The sequence below is a fragment of the Besnoitia besnoiti genome, chromosome I (assembly GCF_002563875.1).
Source record: "Besnoitia besnoiti strain Bb-Ger1 chromosome I, whole genome shotgun sequence".
Classification (NCBI taxonomy): Eukaryota; Apicomplexa; class Conoidasida; order Eucoccidiorida; family Sarcocystidae; genus Besnoitia; species Besnoitia besnoiti.
The window spans coordinates 737,946-762,876 of NC_042356.1; the positions used below are offsets into that span (position 1 = coordinate 737,946).

The 24,931-nt window shown below is 54.2% G+C and overlaps 3 protein-coding genes across 3 annotated transcripts; 1 reads left to right on the forward strand and 2 right to left on the reverse strand.

The window, feature by feature from the left end:
• Positions 1–874: 874 nt before the first annotated feature.
• BESB_001150 (uncharacterized protein) lies at positions 875–13,966 on the reverse strand (the record flags this gene model as incomplete). Its single annotated transcript, XM_029358870.1, has 18 exons — positions 875–1,553; positions 2,204–2,429; positions 2,929–3,133; positions 3,715–3,914; positions 4,748–4,877; positions 5,276–5,430; positions 5,908–6,018; positions 6,314–6,430; positions 6,734–6,793; positions 7,397–7,640; positions 8,345–8,410; positions 9,073–9,184; positions 9,886–10,093; positions 10,735–10,866; positions 11,427–11,592; positions 11,897–12,148; positions 12,907–13,004; positions 13,843–13,966. The coding sequence occupies 18 exons, from the start codon at positions 13,964–13,966 to the stop codon at positions 875–877; spliced, it is 3,285 nt and encodes a 1,094-aa protein (XP_029221782.1).
• A 3,894-nt stretch (positions 13,967–17,860) lies between these two features.
• On the forward strand, positions 17,861–20,035 carry BESB_001160 (14-3-3 protein; the record flags this gene model as incomplete). Its single annotated transcript, XM_029358871.1, has 4 exons — positions 17,861–17,939; positions 18,825–19,120; positions 19,362–19,646; positions 19,895–20,035. The coding sequence occupies 4 exons, from the start codon at positions 17,861–17,863 to the stop codon at positions 20,033–20,035; spliced, it is 801 nt and encodes a 266-aa protein (XP_029221783.1).
• A 2,287-nt stretch (positions 20,036–22,322) lies between these two features.
• Positions 22,323–24,931, reverse strand: BESB_001170 (uncharacterized protein; the record flags this gene model as incomplete). The annotated part of the gene is made up of 2 exons (XM_029358872.1): positions 22,323–23,793; positions 24,252–24,931. The coding sequence occupies 2 exons, from the start codon at positions 24,929–24,931 to the stop codon at positions 22,323–22,325; spliced, it is 2,151 nt and encodes a 716-aa protein (XP_029221784.1).

Here is a 24,931-nt window from a genome sequence, read left to right on the forward strand (position 1 = left end):
CCAGGTGGAGGCGCCAGAAGGGTCGGGGTTCGTGGATGCGCGAGTGGAGACGGCGAAGAAGGCCTGGTCAAGACTCCTTTTCGTTCTCTTGCGTGCGTCTGCGTCTTTCTTGTTTCGATTGTCGTCGGGGCTTCTCTCTCCCGTGCGGCCTTTTCTCTGATCTGCGATGCCCGAGTGCCGAGCGGATCTCGCGCTCGCTCTCTTTCTGCAGAAAAAAGTCAGCATCTCGTGATTCTTTTTCTCTGCATGTGGAGGGTGGATGTGCTGCCACGGTCTCCGCGCGATGCCCGCCGAAAGAAGCCTCGGGTTCTTCCCCTGCGTCTGTGTGTGCGCTGAGTCTCTGTCTCGTGCGTGCTCTGTTTTCCTTTCGTGTTTGTGTCGATCAGGTGTCTCCCTTTCGCGACGGGGGGGCGTCTACAGCGCGTCGCTGAGTCGCGAGAAGAACTTTTTCCTATCATTTTCTCTAGCGCGAGCGCGCTCTGCCTCGCTTTTCGCGCGGCAGGCGCCGAATTTAGATGAATCGCGTGGCTGGCGAATGCAGCTGAAGACACTTTTTCTCTTCAGAGAGATGCAACACAGAGGACCGCGGAGAGGAAAGGCCCAGACATACCCCTCACGGATAAGGCACGCAAGCAGCGAGCGGCGGAGCACATATTCTTTCAGACAGAAAGGTTATGAGACGCGCGCTGTGCGCACGCGCAGAATAATCACACGTTTCCTCAACATATAGGAAGACTAGAAGATCTCTGTTGAAGTCTCTTGCCGGCTAAACGAACTCTTTAAATAGTGCGGCCGCGCAGGCCTCAATCCGCGTGCTTCAGAGTTGAGTCATCCACGTTTGCTGGGTGAGCTGCATTTTTTGACGCGCGTCGTTTCATTCTTCACTAAAGAAAGAGTCGTTCTCTGGCGGACTTCCCGCGTGCGAATCTTTTTCGCCTTCTCCCTCTGCGGGGTTCATCTCTGCGTCACCCGCTCGCTGGAAAAGCGTGGCGGCACTGCCTCTGCTGGAGGATATCGAGTCGCCTGAACGGCTCCTGATGCCTCTCTCATCGCGCGAAGATCCCTTCCTCTCGCAGGATTCGCGCGACTTTTCACTCTCCTCAGATCTGGGCAGTCCAGCTTCGCTCTTTGCGCTCGCCGCGCCGGTAGATCTTCTCCTGAGGCGCGACGCCGCAGAGGCCTCGCGGCTCAGCGTGTGCAGCCCCGAGAAGGAGGCACGCGGCGCGCACGTTTCGTTTTCGCCTCCGTCGCAAGCACTCGCCCCCCTCGAAGGCGTGTGGGGATTCGGCGCGGGCGCACTGGGGCTGCTGCTGAGCAGCGCAGGCGCGTGCGAACTTTTTTGGATTTTTTGAGGATTTTCCGCTGACATCATCGGCGGCAGATCGCCGAAGCTGTCACGGAGCCAGCTGCCGAGAGACACTTCCTCCGTCTGTCGCGCCTCGCCCGTCGCGGCGTCGTAAAGAACTTGCGTAACGGTCTCAGGCGCCTTTCTCTCGGCAAGCAGCTTCGCAGGCTCCTTCGGATTCAACTCGCAGATCGCGCCGTCGGAATATCTGAGGGTAAAATTCCACGGTTTCTGCGCATGCGTGTGCACACACTGTGTCAAGAAAAAGAAATCGGGGGCGGAAGCCCCTGCAGGCAGCGAAGTGAATTCTGACAAACGTAGGAAGGCGAAAAAAGAGGCCTAAAAGGGATGTACGTATGTCGATGTTTATGTATAGGTATGAGTAAGTAGCTATGTATTGTTATGGAGACGTATGTAGGTATGTATATGTACACGTATGTAGGTATGTACATATATATATATATATATATATGTAGGTAAGCAGCTATGTAAGGATATGCGTATACGTAATTAGGTATGTGTGGATATGTATACGTATGTATGCATGTATTCATTCATATGTGGATGTGCTCGTGTATGTAGGTGTGCGCGCCACAGGCCAGGCGCAGCTACCTGAAAGCTGAAAACGTCATCCCACTGCGCCACGCGCGCATGCAGAAGTCCGCGGAGCCCGTTCGTGCGCGGCCTGGCGGTCGCCAGACTCGGTTGTTGCTCTTTGTGAGGAGAGAAAGTGTCTAAGCTAAACGTGTTGGATTTCCACACCCTACTGCATTAAGCGTATTCCACACCCGCCATGTTCTAGACGTGATTCGCACAAAAGGGAAAGGAGGAAATACGTCGCAACAAAGAGCCGCATACCTCATGAAGTGTCTGTACAGCGTCTTCGTGCCTTTTGTCGGATTGATTGTGTGTATGCAGACGTAGGTTGTTGCATCTGTTCTCTTTGCGCGAAAAAAGCTCCTGAACTTCGAGTCGTGCCCGCCGAAGCCGAAATCTCCTTCGCCGTCATCGTCGTCCGGAACGCCTGTAGCCACGTCGCCCAGCTTGGCGAGGCGCTTTACCGCGGCGCGGTCTTCGCGGTCGACTGCGAAGAAATCCAAATATTCAGGAAAATTAGAAAAAAAGTGGCGGAATCAGTGCCATAGGAGCGACCGGCGCGGCGATCGGCGGAGACACTCGGCAAAGGCGCAGCGCTGGGGTACACTTGACAACTGGGCGCTCGGGTGAACAGAGAGAGATCCACGGAGATGCAGCAATGCCAGCGCCTGCTAGCACGCTGCAGCAATCTCAAGAGAGGATCACTGAGGACGGCAGAGCGAGAGGGAGATGAAACGAGGAGGAAATAGCGAGGAAACGACCGTCGAGGGAGTCGTCTCGAGTGCGGTTTTGCAGGTGGAAAAGCAAAGAGGGCTTACCCAGGCGAGTACGCCAACAGACATGAAGAAAATCTCCTATGTGTAGCCACAAGCAAGTAAAGAGAAACTAAAATTGTTGCAAAAATGTTTCTGAAACTGGAGAGAGATATGTAGCCCGACGACTGGAGAACGGCACGAGCGAGAAAGACAAGAGGTTTTCCAACCTACCGATGAAGTCGGTGACTTGGATCGTCCGCGTTTCTCCCTCGGCGCCGCGGAATTGCTTGGCGTTGTGGCATACCCACTTCAGGTACCTCGTGGAGACTTCTCTGTCTAGAGGCACGAAGAAGTCGGGTTCGTCTGCCGTCAAGCGGCGGTGCGTGTCGCGCACGCGGCCGTGTCTGTGTATCTGCGTCACGTAGTAGTAAAAAGTCTGCCAAAATCGCACAGACAATCGAACGAGACATGTGCACAACCTACTTTTCGGCATATTATGCGGCGTTAAAGTATTCCCATCCAAGAGCGGTGTCTGTCACTCTTCACGTCCTCTCTCCTTGACCTAGCTCTATTATCTGAAATTCGAGCTCGCGCCTTAGACTACCATTTTACCAAATATCAGTATGCCTATGAGCTCACAAGATTGCATACATACGGGCTCTCATATGTGCGCGTTTGGATGGAGAGGGAAGGGGGCAGACACACGCTGCGAGGGAGATATATGAACGCAGAGGTTAGAATCTCTCTCGAGTCGTGTATGAATAGAGTGCGTCGCAAGGGAAACGCGCGCAGGTCTTCTACATCCTCCACCGCAGAAAGGGAGAGCGAATTTCTCCTCAGGAGCTCACGCACGGAGGGGCGCGGTGCCACGTTCGCATTTGCTTCTGCGTGAACTACGCTTCCTCATGTACACATATACATATATATACGCATATGGATATTTCCAAGCATTCTTGAACTTTTTTAGGGTTTCACCAGCACGAAGCGTGTATGTGCTCCGCGTGAGTAGGAGCCCACTAGGAGCGCGACGGCAGAGAAGACAGCGTAGAGGAGGAAGGTGAAGATGATGCCGACGACGCCGTTTCCCTCGCGGAGCTGGTAGAGGTTGTAGAGTTTGAAGGAGTCGCCAGTCCAGTTTGAGGCGGCGGCGTCGATGATCAGCGTCACTTCCGGATCTAGAATCACCGCTAGGCCGTAAGCAGGCACGAATCTGTAGACTGCGAAGGACGCGGACAACAGCAGATTCACGCAAAGCGCTTTGGCGCTACACACTCCCTTTTCCTGCGCGCGGCGGGGAGAGTCGCGCGCAGACCTCCACGCCCGTCTCAGGTTGCCTCACAGGAGCCTCTGCGCGCTCTGCGGGCTCGACTTGCGACTTGCGTCTGTCTTATGACGTCTTTTGGACTCGTGCGCAAGGCGTCAGACACAGAGAGTCAGCGAGAGTCGCAGCTAATTTGCATCTCATCCATGTATTATTGCTGCTATCTCTGCATTCTCCACTCAAAGTGTCTACATTTCTGTAGCTACCTACTTGCCTCACGTTCTTCCCTGTTAAGCAAATCTAAAGGTACTACTCAGCTATAGGTATTTAACTACAGCTTGGATGTCTAGTTCAGTTTTGCATTTATCCTCGCGTTGTATCAGCGCTTCCACGTCGGCTCATGACTCCCTCATTACAAACAAGATTCAGTTACAGACGCGACTTGATCGTTGGAGGCACTACGTGAGCTGGGCTAAGAATCTCTGGCGGCGAGCCCTAAGCGAGTGGGAGGAGGAGAAAACGGCAGCGGATAAGGCAGACCGGGGAAAGGCCCATTATCCAAGTAGCCGAAACGGAAACTCCCAGATCTACGCAAACACAATAAGAAGAGAAAAACGATCCCCCCTCCCACCTCCCCTCTTCAGTGTGACAGGTGTGTGAAGTCGCAATCTGACTCTGGTGGCGCCGGTGAACGCGAGCCCTCCGCTCGCCAGGCACACGCGCCAGCCACGCAAGCCTTGCGTGTCGACGTTGAAAAAAATAGAAAAGAGACTTTTTCGCGCGGCTTACCCACGGACGGGAGTCTGCCGAAGCTGCTCTGCGCGAGTGCGAGGACGACGCCCATAAGAACGAACGCGAAGAACGACATGACCGGTCCCGAGAGAACGACGGCGGCCTCTTTGTCCGCAGTCAGCAGATCCTGAGAGATAAGAAAAAAAACGCGGCCGAGACGCTGTTGGAGTCCTCTGCGCTACCGCGCTTCTCTCTCCTCAAGAAGTCCTCATAGCTACACAGGCCTACAACACAGACTTCAGCCTCTCCGCATATATATATATATATATTATTGTTCAATGTATATATGAGTATATACCAATATATATATATATATATATATTATATCAGTATATATGTTATTACAGTGCAATAATCCATGTAGTATATATATATATATATAAATCAGTAGCAATCGCTATAATATATATATTTATACATATATTAATACAAAATATATATTATTTGTATCTATGTGGATATGTGTGTTTTCTTTCTCCGCGACGGCGTCGCTCGCCGTGCGGTGAACCTGTGGAGGAGGCTGACTTGGACGTAGCCGATGTAGACGATCACGTAGGAGACGTCGAACTGGTAGATGGGCACGCGGAAGGCGGCGAGCAGCAGCGCCTGCCCAAAGGCGTGGAGGAAGATTCGAACCCAGAAGGCCAGCAGAAGCAGAATCGTTGCGAACGCACAGAGGCCTGCGCACACGCGTCACAAGCCGTCTTCGCACGTGAGAGGCTGAAACAAAAATCGGGAAAGCCCCTCGGCTCGCAGCGGACGCGGATCACCAAGGTGCAACAGACAGGCAAGTCTACGCGTACGCCGTTGTGCTGCGGTATGTATGAATGCCCGTATATATATATATATATATATATATTTATATGTATGTATATATGTATGTATGCGTGTATGTGTGTATCCGCGGGGCGCCTGGGCGTGTTTGCAACCATGTAGTGCCGCGCTGTGGAGGACGCACGTATCTTGAAGGTAGGAAAGTCCTCGAAAAAAGATATCTGTAAATCTACGTATTTACTTTTGTCCATTGAATCTGTTGTGCGTAAACGATTCGGCGCTCCCTATTATTCTGTGTGTCTCTGTATGCAGGTGAGCCTCTAGAGAGAGCTTGCGATTAGAAACACTCTATTTCTAATGCGTATCTTTTTTCTCTCTCGTACCGATCTCGCGGACGTCTGAGGAGAGAACGAAGTCGCCAAAAAGCTCGTCCGCGATGTACTTCGCCTTCCGCCGCAGTTCGTTGCTGCGCACGAGTGTGTGCCCAGAAGTAACTGAGGGCACGCGACGGCAGCGAGCGCCAAGAATTTGCAACTCAAACGGCTGCGCAGTGCGAGCTTCTTTCGAAGGAGGAAATGCAGAGAGCCTCACTGAGCTGTGAGCCGCGAATCGACTGAGCTAGGTCTACTGGTGTGCTCAAAGAAATCCTCAACTCAGTGCCAAGCATGCAGATGCGTCCAGTGGATATGAATATGAAGGCGAGAGAGAGAAAGGGAACTCTGAAGTACGGGCGTTTCGCGAAGGGAGCTCGGGTGTTTCTCGTCTGCACGAGACGCGACAATGCGTCACCTGCGTAGCGAAACTGATCAAAGTCCGCAGAATCGATGAGCGGGCGGTAGACGCTGTCCTCCATGCCCTTCGTCTTCACTGCGCGAATTCCGTCCTTCATCAGCGCGTCGTCCGCATCTGCAAGGAGAGATCGTTGCACAAGGGGTTTCTGACGCAAAAACTGAGCAGGAAACGTCCTCCTCGCGCGCTTGTGTGTGAAGCGCCACGCTCCTGCGATGAAAGGCGATGCGGTGGGTGACGAGACCCCACGCCTCTGCTGAGCAAGTGGAGAGAGCGAGTGGAGGAGCTTTTTCCTCGTTTTTTTTTCAGTTGCCGTCCGCGGCCATTCTTCTCTCAACCAGGATGCAACGCATGCGTGCCGCTGTCAAGCCTCCCCACGCACCACGAGACGTGTAGTTTTCTGCTTTTCTCCACCCCTACCAGGCAACACGTCGTGAGGCTCGTGGAGCGCCTTCTTGAGTTCGTTGACGCTCTCTTCAGCTGCAGAGTCAAAGACAAGAAGAAAGGCGAGAAGCGCGCAGCGTGCCTCGCTTTGGCAAGGTGGTGTGCGGCGCACACGAGAGGCGCGACTACGGAGGCGCGCAGCTTTCTCTTGAGCACGCGCCTGAAAAGTCTCTTCTTCCCTCGCGCGAAAACCTGCGCGCTGCCCCCAAGGCACTCGCCACTCGACCGCTTGCGCTACTCCTCCTCTTGAGCGCGCTTAGCTTTGGGCGTGCCTGGGGTGTCGCTGCGCCCTGCGCGCGCTTGCAGGTGTTCTCTCCTCTCTCCTTTTCTTTCACCTGGTCGTTCGTCCGTCTTCCCTCTGCAGGCTATGCTGAGGAGGCCGCCAGCAAGCGGCACCACAGCCAAGCGTCTCTCTCCGCCTGGAAGGCTCCATCGCAGTATACTGCTTTTGTCGCTACAGTGCTGAATTCTCGTTCAAACCCCGCGGAATCCGCGTGTGTGTTCTCTCGCACACGTTCGCTTTCAGCCGCTGCGCGCCCGCCCGGCGAGAGGCCGGCGCGAGGCGGCAGCGGGTTCAAAAGCGGCGCTTCGGACTCGTTTGTCTTTCTTTTTTCCGGTTTTTCGGCGATTTACGCGCACCTTTTTCACGCAGCTGCGCGCGCGTCAGCTCAGGTCGCTGCGGATTTCGCTTCTTCACGCTGAGCAGGTTGCCGGTATAGTTCAGCAAGACCTCGAACTCGAGCTGCCCTGCTGAGTACTTCGCCAGCGGGTCGCAGCGGAAGTAAAGGTTGCAAAGCCAAGCCTGCACATCTTCTCTGTAAAGCTTCTCGTACTGCGCGTACATGGTGACTGTAGGATCTACGTTGCCGCGAATCAGCGGCAGCTGAGACCGCAAAGAAGCAGGACAATAACTCCCACGTGGCTGACACGCTAGAGCGCACATCGAAATGCCGCTCCATAACCCTGCGCCGCAAGCATGCGTAAATAGATGGATAAATAAGTAGATAGCTGAGTAAAAGGCTGCTTCTGTGTGCACACGCATATATAGCTATATGGAATGGATGTGCGCGCACAGATACGCATAGTTACCTATATATACGTACAAATGCATATTTCTCAGCATTTTCCGCGGTACGCATATGTCTGTGCTTATATATATATATATATGTATATATATATATATATGCTCGCGTAGCTTAGTCAGTGCATGGCTGTGTGCGTTTGGAAGCAAACAAGGCTCCGCCACACGCCGCAGTAGAGACAAACAGGCAGATAGGAGACGGCAAGTCGACGCGAGAGAGCCGCGCGAGCCACTCGCAAAGCTCAACGGTTTGCTGCTCAGCTCGCAAGAGTGTCTTCCATCCGGTGAGCGATGAAAAGGAATTCCCCAAACCTGAAAACTGCATCGCCCGTCACCCTGCAAAGAGGTCAGCCCCGCCGCACGCCAGCGCGCACAGGAGCGCAACCGACTGAGACATGCAGCCGCAGCCATAAACGCAGGCAGAGCAGAAAAGAAATGGACGCGCTGAGGGTCAGGGGTTAGGGTTGGCGGCCCCTTTTTCACAGCTTTCCTGTTGTAGAGCGCACTTTGAAGCAGCCGCGAATGAGTCTGAAGTCCGAGTCCACGAGTGGGAACGCAGCCCACGCGACGACCTGCAGGCAATTCGGTAAAATTCGTGAGCGGATTCACTTCTTAGAAACGCAAACCTACAGAGGTGCGTTCGGCTCCCTCACGAGTGTTCCAGCGACGCCGAGAAGCTTGCGACCGCGCTCTGCTGTATGCATATAGATATAGAGATAGATATACATGTAAGGCCACGTATAGACACGCATAGGCAAATATGTGCATATATACATGTATATACATGTATTTAGACATACATATATATATGTAGACATATATAAATACATGTGTAGTATGTATCAGATATAGGCATAGATAGACATACATAGGCACGGAGATGCAAAAACATATATAGACATATATATATGCATATGTAGACTTATATATATATGCATTTGTGTATGGATGCGCATGTAGGCGCGTTTCGCCAGAGTTGAGGAAGCCCCTGACCGTCCCGCGTTGCGTCTCTTCGCCTTGAGGCGTCCGCTCTGTGTTTCGTGCACAGCCGCAGATCTGCCACGCCTATACAACGATATCTATTTTAAAACTGTATTTGTATTTATATATATATATATATGGATGTTTTTCCGCCTTGACGCAAGCAGGGAGACCTGCTTTTACTGGCGGGTGCTGGAGCTGTCTTCTTCCAGGGGCGTCAGTCAGAGAGCTTGCCGAGTTGCGTGAGTTTCACCTTGTCCACGGGGGAGGCGCTGCCTCTGAGGAGGTAGAGCTCCAGCACCAGACACATCGAGGGTGTGATATCTCTCTCCGGAGGACAGGCCATGTAGAGCGTCTGATCAAAGCTGAAACGCACACGCAGCAAAGCGCCGGGCCTTTGAAAGCTCGAAATCTGGGCGATCGCCAGGAATGTTCATCTGCATGTGTCTCTGCCTGTATGTGGGGACGATCAGAGGCCGCCGACAAAAGAAGAGTATGGATACATTACTCATCAACCGCGCAACACCGGCGCACAGCATTTTTCAGCAGATATATATATATACATATATACGTGTGATTTGCATCTGCGAAGGTTGCTGTGCATGCGGAGATATATTTATTGTCATTCACTTGAATCCGGCGTTGGATATTGGGGTTCAGTCTTGCGACTGTAGAAGCCAACGCATGCAGACAAGGCTCGTCTTGGCGCAGGTGTGTCTTGTGCTCGTCGGCAAAGTCCATGCATAAAACGAAATGATGGAGGGTTGCTTTAAAAACCGGAAAGAGATAAAAACAACTCAACAAAGCAACAAGGCAAGACGGAAAAGAAGAAATAATTAAACAAGTTGATAAGTAAACGAGTAGACAAATACTTAGTAAATACTCACTAAATAAACTAGTGAGTAAATCAGGAAATAGGGTAATACGGAAACAGATAAGTAACTGACTGAATAAACATATAAATACATAAGTGATTACGTATGCACAGAACCAAAACATCTACAAATAAGTAAATAAGGTCAACAATAAGTCGAGAAAAAATTCGTGGCGATGTTGGCTGGCGTACCGGAGTTCATCTGTGTACCAGAGTCCGGAGTGGGAGACGGGCGCGCTAACGGCGCTGGATGTGCTGATGACTCCACAGAGTTCCTTCGCCCTGCGCGTGCCGTCGTCAAGCATCTCGGTGACTTGTCTGAGGACAGATTTTGCTTTCGTCGGCTCCCGATCGCGCTCTTCGAGGCGCTGCAGCGACCGCCACTGCAGTCTGTGCCCGCCTACGCGCAGGCAGGCGAAACAGGGCAAAAACAGACAAAAAAACAGGGAGCGAGACAGATGCGAAGCTCCCCAGAGCGAGAGTCATGCATGAAGTGCGCGCAAGCGTAGGACCACAGATGAACAGTCAAACCCTCTCAGGTCTCAAGCGCCGAACGCCGCGAAACGGAAGTGTGCGCGGAATCAGCGCAGGCTCAAACATCCGCGCGGCGTCGCCCTGCAACCTGAGGCGTGAGCCAGAGACGGTCGCTAAGCGGAGGCCTGGTGCTGACTCCGCAGGCCGCGAAGACACCAGGTAGATCTTAGGGAGAGACAAACTCCAACGGGGGACGAGAACAAAGGAGCCGCGGAGGGACTTTGACCAGCAGTGCACGATTCTACAGGTCTGATGTGAAACAGCGAGCTGCGTGAGCGCGCGCAGCGGTGAAGAGGTGTTGACGGGCGTGGAGGGATCTCCGTTGGCTGCTTCGGTGCCCGCCGTTTTCGCTGTGAAGGAGAGCTTTTTTAGCTAGTTTGGAGTGTGCACCTTCACGCAGAACGACTCAGGCTCTGCGGCTCACGCCATGCCGAGGACGGCGCAAGCTGGTTGCTCAACCTTGTTGTTTCTTGCGTTGGTGGAAAGATCTTCTGCGTTGCGGCCTACCAAGTCGGTTCCATACTGACGCCATAATCACGTACTGCCCTTGAGGGAGTTTGTCTTTCACAGCCCTGCAGAGATCGAGGCGGAGACGCAGCGGCTGCGGCGCGCGATCCCACTCCACGGTGTACTTCTTCCCTGGCGAACAAAAAAGTGGTTGAGAAAGCGGAGCGACCGAGATGCAGAGGCAGGCAGATGAGAGAGAGACAGCGATCCACCCCAATGAGTGCAAAGGACGGCAGCGTACTCGACCTACCAGCATACAAAGATGACTCATATCCATGCAAAGCCAGATACAGCTCTAGTGAGGTGGAGAGGTCGAAGGTCATAGAGACAGATAAGTAAACAACATATACTAGCGAGATAGGTATATAGATAGATATATAATACCTACATACATACATACATACATACATACATACATACATACATACATACATACATACATACATACATACATACATACATACAGAGATAGGCACTCACATATATGCATAGATATCTGAGTAAACAATTTCTTCTGTTCGCATACGTCCACATATATGTGGAATGAATGCACAATTACGCCCATATTTACTCACAGATGCATGTACAAATCGGTGACTGTGCACGCGTGAGAGAGTTGGGCACGAACGACTGCAATCGAAATGGAGCCGTGAGCGCGCCAGCGCGAAGTGGAGCTTCGCCCGCGCGCTCACCGAGGAAGGCTGCCTTTTTTTCTGGAGGTTTCTGTTCTTTGGCGAATCGCGTGTAGGCCCTGTCTGGGGCCAGCGTGCCGTACGTCGTCTTCAGCTCGCCTTTCCGCACACTCAACGCCGCCTGGAGTTTGTACTCCGCAGCTCGCAGCGTTTTGCATAGGTGATCCTGAGACACACGCCACAAAGCATAGCGACACTTCTAGAGGATGCTACCATGTAGGATGGAGTTGTGGTGGCGAAAGGAAAGCCGTGAATGAAGAAACGTCAATACGACCCCCCAAAGCGAGCGGGACGCGAAGCGAGGCGAATCTGTTGAGAAACGCGGCCCGCCTGTCGTGCGAGGCGCACTGTAATCGGAATTCTGAGAGGCTCAGAAAGCCGTAGATGACTGCCGCGTGCCGCACTCCACCCCTTGCGCGAAGGAAGAAATCTCGGAAATAAAAAGAAGGTCAGTTCTCTTGTCTGCGGACCTGTCGCTCCTTGTCGCGGATCGCCGCGTCTTCAGCCTTCGCGACGAGGTCTCGCTCTTTTTCGGCGAGCCGGTCGAGAAGTCTCTCTCGCGCAACTTGTTCGAGTTTCTCGAACTCCGCGACTTGATACTGGAAGCGAAGCGCGTCTTCCTGCTTCGCGTTGAATTTGCTCTCCGCGGCCTGTTCGTCGCGGTGGCGAATGTCTTCTGCGTCAGCCACGCCAAGCGTGATGGTGTCGGGCTTCATGAGCGTCTGCAAAAAGAGAAACGTGAACGCGCACGAGCTCACGCAGTGCGGTTGTCTCTCCTTCGTTACAGGTTTGGTTTTCATGTTCCGTCCTTTCGACTGAGTTCCCGGGCTCTTCCGCGTCGGCCCCGGAGGCAGGCGCTCACCGCGCCAAGCATCGACTGTGTGCTGTATCGGCTGCGACAGCGAGGTGCTTCCACGATCAAAGTTTCGCGCTGGTTTCCGCTCTGAATCTGCCTGATGCGTGGAAGATGAAACTTGTAGGGACTGGACATGACGCAGCGAATGCTGTCGGGGCCGGTGTGGGGGTTTTTTGCGGAGGCTGAAAGCCCTTCGACGTAGTCAGGGGAGAATCTTTTACCGAGTCTGGGGCAAGTGCAGACGGTAAACGCCCTCTGACGCTTCTTGCGGGGCTTTCAATGAATTCGTCTGGCGCGAGAAACCCAACTGTAGCTGTGCACACGACCTCCCGAGATTGGGTCTGAGCGAACTCTGAATCGGTGTGTCCGCAGCAAAATTCATTCCCCGTTAACCACTGGTCGGTCTCTTTTCTACAACTCCCCTCATTATATCTATAGAGAGAAAGGCAAAGGCTTCGTGACGCCTTGCTGCATGTGAAGATAGTCAGGTTTGTCATGCAGATGAGTCGTTCGTTGCGGACGTTTAACGGATAGAGAGGGAGCAGCCCACAGGTAGAGCGACAGTGGACAGGGGCAAACGATCCCGATCCTCTGGCTTCACGGTTTCTCCCTCCGCTCTCTCACCTGAAACTCAGAGATGAGTTGGTCGGTCTGTCGAACGTTTCGCACGATGACCGAGTTCCTCAGGATTTCTGTCCGCTTCAGCCTCTGCTCGCGCTCAGCTGCAGGTTTGTTGGCGGAAGGGCGAGCCGAAAAGCACGAGGCGAGGGAGGCACACGGTGTACACAGGACTTTAAATGTGAACGACAGATCCAATACCGCTGGAACAACTCGATTCATCACCCGGGGGGCTGAAGAACAGGGAGATGAATCTAAAGTAGCGACCAAGACGGAGGTGATACTGCCTGCGTTCGTCGTTGAGAAAGCGCGGCGCGCCAGTGTAGAGGCGCGGAAAAATCTCTGAGTGCAGAGGAAGACCACCCTTCTACCGGGCTGCAACCAATCAGGCTACAACGGCATTTGTAACGAACTAAAGTGTCTTCGAAACAAGTCACACTGCACGTACCGGCCGCCATCTCAGATACCGTAGAGCCTTGCAGCGAGTAAGCGACTGAGTCTTAACGGTCGTTGCCTGTGCAGCTCTGTGATGTTACGGAGAGCGCGGGTGACGCTCTTCTGAATGAGGAAGTCAGAGTGCTTCAAAGTAAATCTAGAAAGCTGAGCGCTTCTTAGCGCCCCTTACGTCAGACGGCCGGATCGCACGCTCGGTTACAGCGTTCATGGTGTGCGAGGGTGCCGGGAGTGAGTCCAGGATGAGAGCGGGAATGTCGCGCTGACGCTCCTCGCTCATATTCGAAACGATCAGTCCAGTTTCCTCGAACAAGCGAGCAGTCTCCTCTCTGTGTGTGTCAAAAAATGTTTCGCCTGAAGCTAACTAGAAAACGCAGAAGCTGGGAGTCGCGTGTCGTCAGCGGCAACGGGACGTGGGGGCTATACTATTGGCAGCTCTGCTGAGAAAGAGGCTTCCAGAGTGTGTTTTGCTTAAGTTAGGAGGCACACCTTCGTAGTTGGCGAATTCAGTGTCCGCGTTCAGGTCGTCGAACCACTTTTCCGGGTCGTCAATGTCCTCCACTTCCTCCACCTTCTGCAGCGGTGCGCCGGCCGCCCCGAAATCTGTCGCCATTGTGAATTTTTGCCGATACTGCTCTCTTTTAGCGAGGCGGAAGCGGGGCACGATACTTGCAGTTAGTCTGGCTCTGGCCTTTTGGCGAAAGCTGGCTCGCGGCACAATTCTTCTCTTTGATACCGTCCGCCAATTCACACATACAAGAGCGCCTTTCCCGCGGAGAGGCGGCACGGAATCCTAGTGCCTCCGAACGCCTGGCATGAGGCTGGAATTCGCTTGCAGTGAACAGCGCACGATGGAAACTGACGACATACATGCAGCGCATGCAAGCGTCTCTTTTTATACGTCAGGGGTTTTTTCTCTTCCTCTGCCCTGAACAGGATCGAGTCGCGGAGGGAGTCTCACGGGGCATGCACGAACCCCCCGATAGAAGGCGAAGCTACCAATGTGCAGACGGGGAAAAATGGCACTTGCACGCGGCATTGCGCTTAACCCCTCCGAGAGAGAAAACCAGACTGCGGAACGGCTGGGAGTCGGGTGAACCTCAGGGGAGGCACAGGCACGATGGCCGCTGTAACCAAGAACTAACAACCCATCGGAGGCATTCTGGCCTCTGTCAGTCTGGTCTGTCCTGGAAGACAGAGTGAAGATGGTTCGACGCTCATCGAAGAGACGTGTCGACGACGCTGATCTTCGCGAAGGGCAACCACAACTTTTCTGCCGTCTTCTGTGAAGGACTTAGCTAGAGTTGAGCGGCGCGGGACGAGACTCAGCAGCCAGGGGACGCTGCGACCGATGGAAGGCTTCTAAGACTTTGCTGGAAACAGCAGGAGAGGGTGAGACTGGAAGCGGATGGTTTCAGGTGCCGCAGGCAGGTGCACGCCGACCGCAAGTCTGCGCGCGCTGATAGATTCGCACAGAGGGCGGACGAGCACTGTCTCGTGTGCTCCCGTGGAGGGAAGCTCGTCAAGTGCGAGAGGCTCGCAGGCTTGACGGCAAATACATGAGATGAAGTAGGCGGGGCATGTTGCTTCTCTGAAAAAAAAACAGCATGCTGATGCCGCAGTGCAGGTAGTACGAACGGAACGTGCGCTGTCGCGGGGCCACCCGACTGTTCTCCGCGAAGCGTCGTCAAAGCATTCTTTTCCAGTGTTAGACTTCTCTGGCATGTCGGCGGTCACGAGTAGTGGCTGGGTTCTTTTCTCATGGCACTGCGGGCCAGTAAGGCATCTTGCCGCTGCTCCTCAGTTTGCAATTAACCCAAGTCGACTAGACGCCGGTGGAAACAGCCACGAAGGGCATATTCCGTATACCCGCAGTACCTGTTTTCTGCCCATGTACAGACTGGAGAAGCAGTACATCTTTGGTCTCCTCGGATGCCTTATTGGCGAAGGCTGGTGAAGTAAATCGGAACCACGAGCGAATCTGCAGGTGTATTGAGTAAGCACCTCGCCACCTGAGCAAGTTCTCTTTGATTCAGCTGCTCGCCACGCTGCGAGGGGGTGTGCTTTTCTACGGACCAGCGCGGCTGAGTGCCCTGGCACTGCCGATAACTGAAAGAGGTTGCTTCGGCATATTGTATTCTCGGGCAACCTCGTTTGGGTGAGAGGAGCTCAGCACGAAGCGAAATTGCTTCCTGGCCACTGTCTACGTCAACCCCTGGAGCATTTCGTTTGCAAGGCTGTTCTCGTGATGCTTTTGAGAATAACGAAACGCATGAAACTGGGGTTTAGGGTGGAACAAGGGAACTGGATCCGGTAGACAAAGGTCGTCAAGATATAGCTTTTTGTGCATACTCTGCAAAGAAGGCGGATAGAAATTCCTGTCTCAGGTGTTGGCAAGGTGCCCTGTCTCCCTTCCGCACGCTCGTCAAACGAAGCTCGCAGCGCTTGGCGGGCACTAGCCCGTCTTTCTAACAGATCCGCGCCGGATGCCTGGCATCGCACCAGATGACAGGTAAATCAAATATTCCAAACTGGCTGTCACGAGCGGGTTGGTGGAAATGGAAGGTGCGTCCGAACAGAACACTACGAGAATTTCTCCGACGCTGTTTGTGTGGGGCTGTACAGCACTGCACTTTCGGCCATGTAATTCGGAGATGCGGAATTCGTTCTGCTGCTTCATCAAAGACTGTCCTAAGACAATGAGCACAAAAGAACGCGCCGGAAACAATGGGTTCTGTCACTGGAAGCCAGCAGCTGGCAACTCTGCTGTCCCACAGCGCACAGAAATAAAACTAATCTCGCCTCTCTCCTGACGGCTGTGAGATGCTCTCCGAAACACGCTGGACAGGTACAGGGACGTGAAAGCTCACTTGCTCGAACTGCTGCAAGGATGTCCTCGCAGCACGTGAACCGGAATAGTGAGGCCTGCGGCTGAAGCACCCCCCGCGACATCTGTGTTTGTACCACTCACTAGTGCCCTCTAAACTGGGCGACAATCCTATCACTGGGGAGCCCGCCACGAAATAGCACTACTAGAATGTCTAGTCAAGCGCTGTTGTCGGTAGGGATGGTCAGCGAGCCGAACATACTGCAACCGGGCAGACCCTTCCCCATAGTGTGCAGGCAAAAGGTGCCGCTGTTTGCTAGCCTGAGTTCTAATCGCCGTTAGTTTCAGTAAACCTCTTCGACCCCTCAACATTGAGCGAATGTCCTCAAGCTGTAAGTATTGTGTCGTAGACATGGCAGCAGAGCTGTGCGTGTGCTGAACGGGCGAAGCACTCGCTCCTTCCTTAATTGCTTTGCCACTCCCACGTAACGCCAGGGCGGCCCTGAATGTGTAGTCGTCGTTCCGTCTTTTGCCCTCTCAGTCGATGATTGAAAGGCATGCAGGTGACATCACAAAGTTTCGCCGCCTTTCTACTCCGAAAGCACCGAGGCTCTTCCGGAACAGAGTGGCCAGCTCGCAGCGGTGATCGAAAAAGCGGCGGTTCATCCGGAGCGACACGAATGGTCTGTACGATCCTTGCACGGCAGACTAGAACGAGAAAAAAGTGTGCAGTGCTTCTGGCACGAACCTCTCTTTCTGCGCTTCTTTCTAGGCAGCCTGCTGCAGCTCTCTGCTTTGTTCGTCGGTGAATCTTGCCACCTTGTCTCAGCGAGAAGAGCTGCACAAACCCTGCCCCGGTGACACAGCGTAACGCTGGGCATCCAGTGAAGGACACCCGCAAGGCGCGCTTGCTCTCGGTAATTTTACTTTCTAGAGGGCGACGTTGGGGCCCCGAGTGGAATCCGCGCACTGTGTAGCGCGTGTGTGTCTTTCGGGAATCGGTGTGTACACGGGAACGGCGCTTTTCCCAGATTTGCTAGGCTTTCCCCTCCTAGCTCCTCGACGCCGTCGTCCGCTCGCCTGGTGGCAGCCTACTATTTTTTGGAGGCAAGGCCACCACCACCGCCTGAGAGACGGGTCGTCGTCATCTCTGGCTCGGCAAAAGACGCGCGACCACCGCTTCCTCCCCCCCTCTCCGCCTTGCCGGGGTCGCGAATATTGCCAACGCAGATGCTTTTGTAGGCCGACGTCGCTGAGGCTTGGCTCCGCGCGCCGCACTCTGCTCTTCCCCCCTGTCTGGTGCATATCGCGTCTGCTGCTGGTGCTCCTCCGACCCCCCCAGCGTGTTACGAACTGTTCGCCCCTGCGTTCAGCGGCGCGCGCGTGGTGATTCGAACATCCGACGAGAGAAGAGAGTCTAGTACTACACTACTACCCTGCTGCTGCCCCCAGAATTCTCGTGTGGTGGATCGGAATATCGTACCTCTGTGGTGCTGCTCCTGTTGGTGAGCAAGGATAAGAGTCGCATTTTCATCGTCAAAAACGTCTCCACGCCAACCACTCCGTACCTTTCACATCTACCCCGAGCGCGACTTTTTTGTTTCTCTGCTCCTTTTTCCCTTTTTTCGGGGCCTATTCCGTTGCTCCCTTCTTTTTTTGTCCTGCATACCTGTGTCCACGATGGCGGAGGAGATCAAGAATCTGCGTGATGAATACGTGTACAAGGCGAAGCTTGCGGAGCAGGCGGAGCGCTATGACGGTAAGCTTCCGATAAATGTCTTTTGTGGAAGTAGTAAAACGCTTTCTCCGACATTTTTTTCGTCGTCTCAGGCTGCTTTTGCCCGTCCTTCGTGCGGAACCCCACCTTCCGTCGTCCCCCCAGCCCGCAGAGAGAGATGCGCCATGCACCCCTGGAGGACGTGCATTTTCTGCCGCTCGTACTGCAGTGAATCGTCTGTGCCTGTTTGCGGCGTGGCTTCTCTCGCTAAAAAGTCGCATCTCAGGGCCGGTTGTGCCATCGGTGCGTTTTCGCAGCGTGTTGTGACGTCTTTGCAGCCCCGCGAGATGTGCTTTCCATCTTTTGCACGGATGCAGGGGCGCGTCTTCGAAAAACGCCGCCGAAGGGGGGGCACACTGCGTGTGGCGTGTACGCATTTCGTTTCCGTCTTGTCGCCGGTGATTTGGTGTGTACCGAGCGTGTTCGTTACGCGTGAGAGCTCGACGCGAGACGGATAGGCGCGCGTCCAGTTGTTTTTGGTTGCTGCCTACCACCTCGACTTGGGCGCTGCCAGGCGCGGCGCAAGACTGCAAGCGCGTAGGGTGTGGATCGTCGCGGCAGGGATGTCTGAATTTCCTGTCCTTCTCCAGTTTCGCTCGGTGTTTGGGCGGTTTCGCCTCATGCCTCCCCCCCCCTCCATCTGCGACGGCGGGCCTGTTCTCCTGTCGAGACACACGGGGCTCGTGCCAGCGGCAGGCACTCGTGTGCTGGTGCGGAACGCAGCAGCAGCCCCTGCGCAGAACAGTCGATGTGCTGGGGTGGTGAGCTTCCCTTCCTGCGAAGGGAAGCTCGACGTGAGGGCACTCGCCAGTCCAGTGGAGAGCTGGGTCGCGCGCATGCGGTTCGTTTGCTCCTGTGTATGTACAGAGATGGCCGAGGCCATGAAGAACTTGGTGGAGAAGTGCCTCGACGAGCAGCAGCCCAAGGACGAACTGTCCGTTGAGGAGCGCAACCTCCTCTCGGTTGCTTACAAGAACGCCGTGGGCGCCCGCCGCGCCAGCTGGCGCATTATCTCCTCCGTGGAGCAGAAGGAGCTGAGCAAGCAGCACATGCAGAACAAGGCTCTGGCTGCGGAGTACAGGCAGAAGGTTGAGGAAGAGCTCAACAAGATCTGCCATGACATCCTTCAGCTTCTCTCCGACAAGCTCATTCCGAAGACTTCGGTATGTTGCATGGCATGTGTGCGTGCAGGCGCTGTCTGCTGCCTGTCCAACTCCGATTATCTGGTAGTGCGCATGGTCGGAGTGTTATTCAGCTTCCATTGACGCCAAAGAGAACGGGGAGTGGGGGGAGGAGATAATGACGTGGCTGTCCGCTGTGACCCGTTCACTGCTTCGGCGCCGCGCTTGCGCACATCGGCTGAGGTTAATGCTGGAGCTGTGTGTGTACGGGGGATCTTTTCAGGACAGTGAGAGTAAGGTGTTCTACTACAAGATGAAGGGTGACTACTACCGTTACATCTCCGAGTTCAGCGGTGAAGAAGGCAAGAAGCAGGCCGCTGATCAGGCTCAGGAGTCTTACCAGAAGGCCACCGAAATCGCGGAGGCTGAGCTTCCCTCGACCCACCCCATCCGTCTCGGTCTTGCTCTCAACTATTCCGTTTTCTTCTACGAGATCCTCAATCTGCCGCAGCAGGCCTGCGAGATGGCGAAGAGAGCCTTCGATGATGCGATCACCGAATTCGATAACGTAAGCGAGAGTAACCTCTCCTGCATGGTGTCGAGGCGGGGCTCCTCAAGTTTCTTGTGGGTACAGAACATTCGAATCGTGCATGTAGTAGGCGTTTGAGGGGCTCCTGTTTATCGGCTGCAGTCTGGTATGTTGCGGATGTCGGTTTTTCGAAAACCTGCTTGAGGCCGCGCTTGGTGGTCTCGTGTATGTACACGCAGAAGAGTCCTGCATGGCGGCGTGCTGTTAAAATTGTCTTCTGTTTTCAGGTCAGTGAGGATTCTTACAAGGACAGCACTCTCATCATGCAGCTCCTGCGTGACAACCTTACGCTCTGGACCTCCGACCTGCAGGCAGACCAGCAGCAGCAGGAAGGTGGCGAGAAGCCGGCGGAGCAGGCTGACCAATAAATTTGTGGGATGGACCGGAAGGGGAAGTGAAAAGGGGCGTTGTTCTTGGAGGGAGATCTCCGTGCCGCTCGGCCCAAGTTACACTCCCGTGAAGAAGACTATAGCAGCTGTCTATATATATATTTATATATATATATATATATGTCTATGATGTTCGAGGGCGTGTTCTGTATACTGTCACGACAACCCGTAAGTACTGCGCGAGCTACCGCATCAGTCGTAGTCTGAAAAGGCCTTTTTGTGTTATGCGAAGGGTTGGACACATATCAACGACCTGTGCGAGGGACTTCTCGAGGGTGTTTCTCGGTTTTCTTCCCAGCGTTTTTGTCCTTCCCCCTCTCGTCCTGCTCCCACCTGAGAAAATATCAACAGATCTGTCGTGTGTGCACCCGTGTGCGTGCAAATCGATTAGACTGACTGTTATTGCCACGGGCAGTGTCTCTCCCGTGTTTTCAAGGTCGAGGGGAAAATGTTTAGGGAGCTCGTTTCTCTTCATTTTGCTCTGAATCGAGAGGGAAAGGAAGACTCAGAGACGAGGTCGCGTACATGAATGTGTGTCTCGCACGCGCTAGAACCGTACCCGACAGGGAGGACGAGGGGATCAGAAACGATGGAGAAGACGACTGAAAACACCCTTGTGTGTGCTCCGCTCCTGCGCGAGTCACGCTGCAACCAGATTTTGAGATGAAAGTTTAGTGGCGTTGAGCGTAGATACCCAACAGTATGACGAGTTTCGGCTGTCTCAACATGCTGGGGTTTACAACAAACCAAGAACCGTCCCTTATTTCGCGTACATACACGAAAATGGTAAAAAAAATCCTGCAGAACGGATATGTATATATAACGAATGTTTTTTCATTCTACGCGGTGACAACCTCACACAGCGGCGACTGTGCTCTCGAGTCAACCCATCAAAGAAAATACCCTCAGTCCTCTTGTTAGCGAGCCAATTCTGCAGGTAGATCTCGCACCAATTGCCACTCCATTCAGGTGTGACACTACAGTGCGAGCGCCTTCACCGTGTAAGAAGCACTAGTAGCTGCACGCTGTGCTCTAACTAGGCTTCATGTTTGTGGAGACACGAATAGCTCTTCATCTGCAAAAGATACAACTGGTTCAGGCCTCCCACTGTGTTCTTCCGGTGTCAGCTTCCATGCGGTGGTTTTGGTATTTCAGAGCACTTCGGTGGGCGCACGTCGGTGTGAAAATGCGAGTGTTCGCAACCGCACAGGTCCTTGAGCCGCTGAACTCTTGCGAATTTCCTCTTTGAACGAGTTATTGTACTGCTGCCGGTACTGGGGCTGAGTTTCTGTTACCGGTAAAAGGGGACATCTCCTACAGCGCTTGTGTTCTACGGTGAGCAGTCTTGGTGGAGTCCGGGAAAACGTGTAGACAGGAAAGTAGAAGGACGAAATACGGCATTTATGTATCTGTCGTCAGACAGCAAATCACCACGTCACGTGAATCGGGCCGTCTTAGATGTGTGAGGCGTGGTCAACACCTGGGCTTCTCAATTTATTGCCAGACATCAGTTTCCTATTCTGAGGGAAGCATGATAGACTATAACAGGGACGGGTGCAACTATCAACATGTGAAACTGAGCTTATGTGCACGGCAGCGGGTACGCTAACGCCGCGCGCAACCACTGATATGGCGTAGTAGCGGCAGAACACAAGTAGCAATCAAGCACTTTAAATGAAGCGCAGGCCTGCCTGTGAAGCTGCAAGGAAACTTTTCAGCTTCTCTGCCTTAAGAGATGCTCGATCTGCCGGCTGAGCTCTCGCTCCGCTCCCCCCCATAACCCGAGGCGAACTCTGCTGAGCGATGAGTTTCGAAACTGGTACATCGAAAGCGTCGCGGGCGCCAAGTCTCACACAAGCAAATGTGTCGGAATTCAATATTACCGTAATCATATAATGTCTTTGTGTATTCGATTTGAGTGAACATATAAGGTCATCGAATTTAACGGTATGCTCATGAAAGTAGCGGTACAAGCTGTAAACAAATGTTGCTTGAAAGCTGTAGTCACTATAACTGTTGATCTAGTCTAAGCATGGTGGAAACGACTACGGAGCTCTACTGACCGCGTAGTGGATTAGCCGCTGGAAACTCTGGGCAGTTACCCCTCCTCAACGGCAGCGAAAAAAACATTGAGATAAGGACGCGTTGAACGTCCGCTTTAATGTTGCAAGGAGGTCGGTACTTTCGGACACCAGTCGAGAAAAAGTACGCCTCTCTGGGAGGAGAGGCATTGTATATGCATTGACTTTAATCGCTCGGACGGTATTCACGATGACTCGCAACGCGTGTCTACGCATGTGACTCGCGGCACGCGTCCCTTTGCTTCCAGTTTGTTTCTCCAGCGCCACGCTCGCATGGCCTCCTTCCTCAGTTCCTCCCGCGCGCTCGCCTGCTCGAAGCCGCGAATTCGCAGCGGCAGAAGCGCAGATATCACTTTTTCGACGACGGCGGGCCCGCCATAGACTGCACTGGAGATGTACGGACAGTGGAGCCGATGTGCGCGAACAGGGTCGAACACGCCAGGCTCCCTTCCCGCGACGCGCGGCGATGGCAGATACACGCCGAGTACAAAGTCTGACTCGCCATCACACGTGATGATTGCGGCAGATACCCCCGCTGAAGCCGGCGCCGGCCTCGTCTGGCTACGTAAGACCGTCTCACAGTACGCCTGTGTGTACGTGGAACACGCGTCCTTCCACAGAGGCGCAGAGGATTCGCTTCCTCTGTGGGCCTTTTCCTCCGCTTCTCCATCGGCAGCTGAAGGAGGCTGACTGCCGGCTGTGACGACACACTGGCGGAACATGCGCAGCTGGACTTTGCGAAGGCAGTACGTGCACTCAACCTCACAATCCATCCTACGTTCCCCTGAAACGCTCTGCGAATGTTGCTTTTTTGCCGCACCTTCGTCAAGCCCCTGCGCTTCACGTGATACTCCCTCCTCATTTTGGCAAGCGCGAGGCCCAGAAGCGTCCTCGGCGCTTCCTGACGCTTGGGCCTCGACTCGAACGCGGGCGGAGCTCCTCGGCTGAACGGTCTGAGCTGTGGGACGCGGCGCACTCGCTTCCCTCTCAGGTGACCAGCCGAAGAGCGCAAGAACTTCGAAGGGATCCACCATCACACACCTGAGAATGTCCTCTAGAGACAGTTTGCCGTCCGACGGCGTGCTTCCGTGCACTGACAGCCTCTGAAGGAAACTCTTGAGTTGCCCACGGCAACTTTCCAGCGAAAAGTGAGCAGGCGCCGACGCCGCCATGCCTCGGGCACCGGACTTGAGGAGGTCGGGTTCTTCCAGCCCCGGATGCGCAGGCTTTTCTACTGGCTGCCTGGAGGCGAGAACGCCTGTCAAATCCGCGACTTGCATCGCTTGACCTCCGACCGGCGCGGAGGAGGAAACCACCGACGAGAAGCACGGATGGAAAAGCAGCACAATCAGCTGCAAGAGGAGTGACAGCGAAGAGGCCTCGCCCCCCTTGTTGGGTGACACCGTAGACGAAGACGACGCCGTTTCTTTCTGACGCTCTGAGGTAGACGCTGCCGCGGTTGAATCTGAGGTCAACGAGGAGACACCGTCTATTTCCACTGGATCCAGGATGCCGCGTCCCTCTGTGAGAACAGCCAGGCACTGAGACTTTGTTAAAAGAAGGCTGCTGAGGTACCCAATCGCACTGCGGAGCGAAACGAGCGGGAGGGAAACTTCATGCTTTCCGCTGACTAGGCAGTCCTGAAGGGCGTCGGTCCTGAGCAGAAGATACGAAACAAACAGAGAGTCTCACATGCGCGTTGAGACATCAGCACACCCCAGTTTTGCGACGGCAGCAGAAAATAACACAACCCTTAGCCCATAGATAGATCTAGAGTGGTTGTCATCGTATGGCCAGCCATATATACATACCCATCCAGTGGAAATTTCAGTACCAGTAGGGCTGCAATCATGTCAGTCACACTAGTCGCAGCAGCGAAAAAAGCTCGGGTTTCTCGCTGCAGACTACCCCACACGCATCAGGCATTTGCGTCGGACAGCGCCACGACTGGGCAACGCGCCACAGAGCAGGGGCAGTGAGCTTGCGTGTTTGAACGGCACAGTCAAAACGAAACTGCCGCAGCGCCCGCAAGAGGCGAGTGCAGCAGAGAGCCGACTCCGCATGCGCGACACACCACTCAATTTTGTCGCATGCCACGCACGAAAAAGCCTTACCGCTCCTTCCACTTGTTCACTAAAGCTAACGGCAAGACCCACGGCCCGGCGAGATCGACGTCAAAGAGGGAGATGAAGCTCGCCCTGCGCGGACAGCACTCAGAATGGAGAAAACTCAGGGCGACGGCGTCGAGAACGTCGTTTTCGTCTTCCTCCTCGTCGACTTCCTCTCCCTCCTCGAATGGAGCGCAGGGGGGGGGAGGCGCGCCACGTGTAGCGTTTTTGGAAGAGCGAGCAGCGCTCGCCGCGCGAGGCAAGTCTGAGTCATAGGCGGCGCTGCTGCGGTCGTTTCTGCGCAGCTTCTTCGTGCCGTCGCTGGAGTCTCCTTGTTCACCGTTCTCTGAAGACAGGGCGTGTCCTCGCTGCTGCAGATGTTCTCCCTGCAAGCGACTCGCAGGCGGAACAGCTCGCGCTTTTCGCTTGCGCCACGTCCATTGGGCGCCGCACAGAGGGCACCGAATCACTCTTGTGTCCGCACACTGGAAGCCGGCTCGAGCAAGCAGAAAGGGAGAGAGCGACGGCGGGGGCGCCAGCCACCTCTGCGAGTCGGAGAAATAGGAACGAAGCAAGTCCCTGTACTCAACTGCTGGGCTCTTGCTGCTCAGCTTCTCCAACGCTGGCTCTCCGGCATGCCTGGAGACATCCCTGTCCGCCGAAGCTGGCGGTGTTGCCCCTGTCAT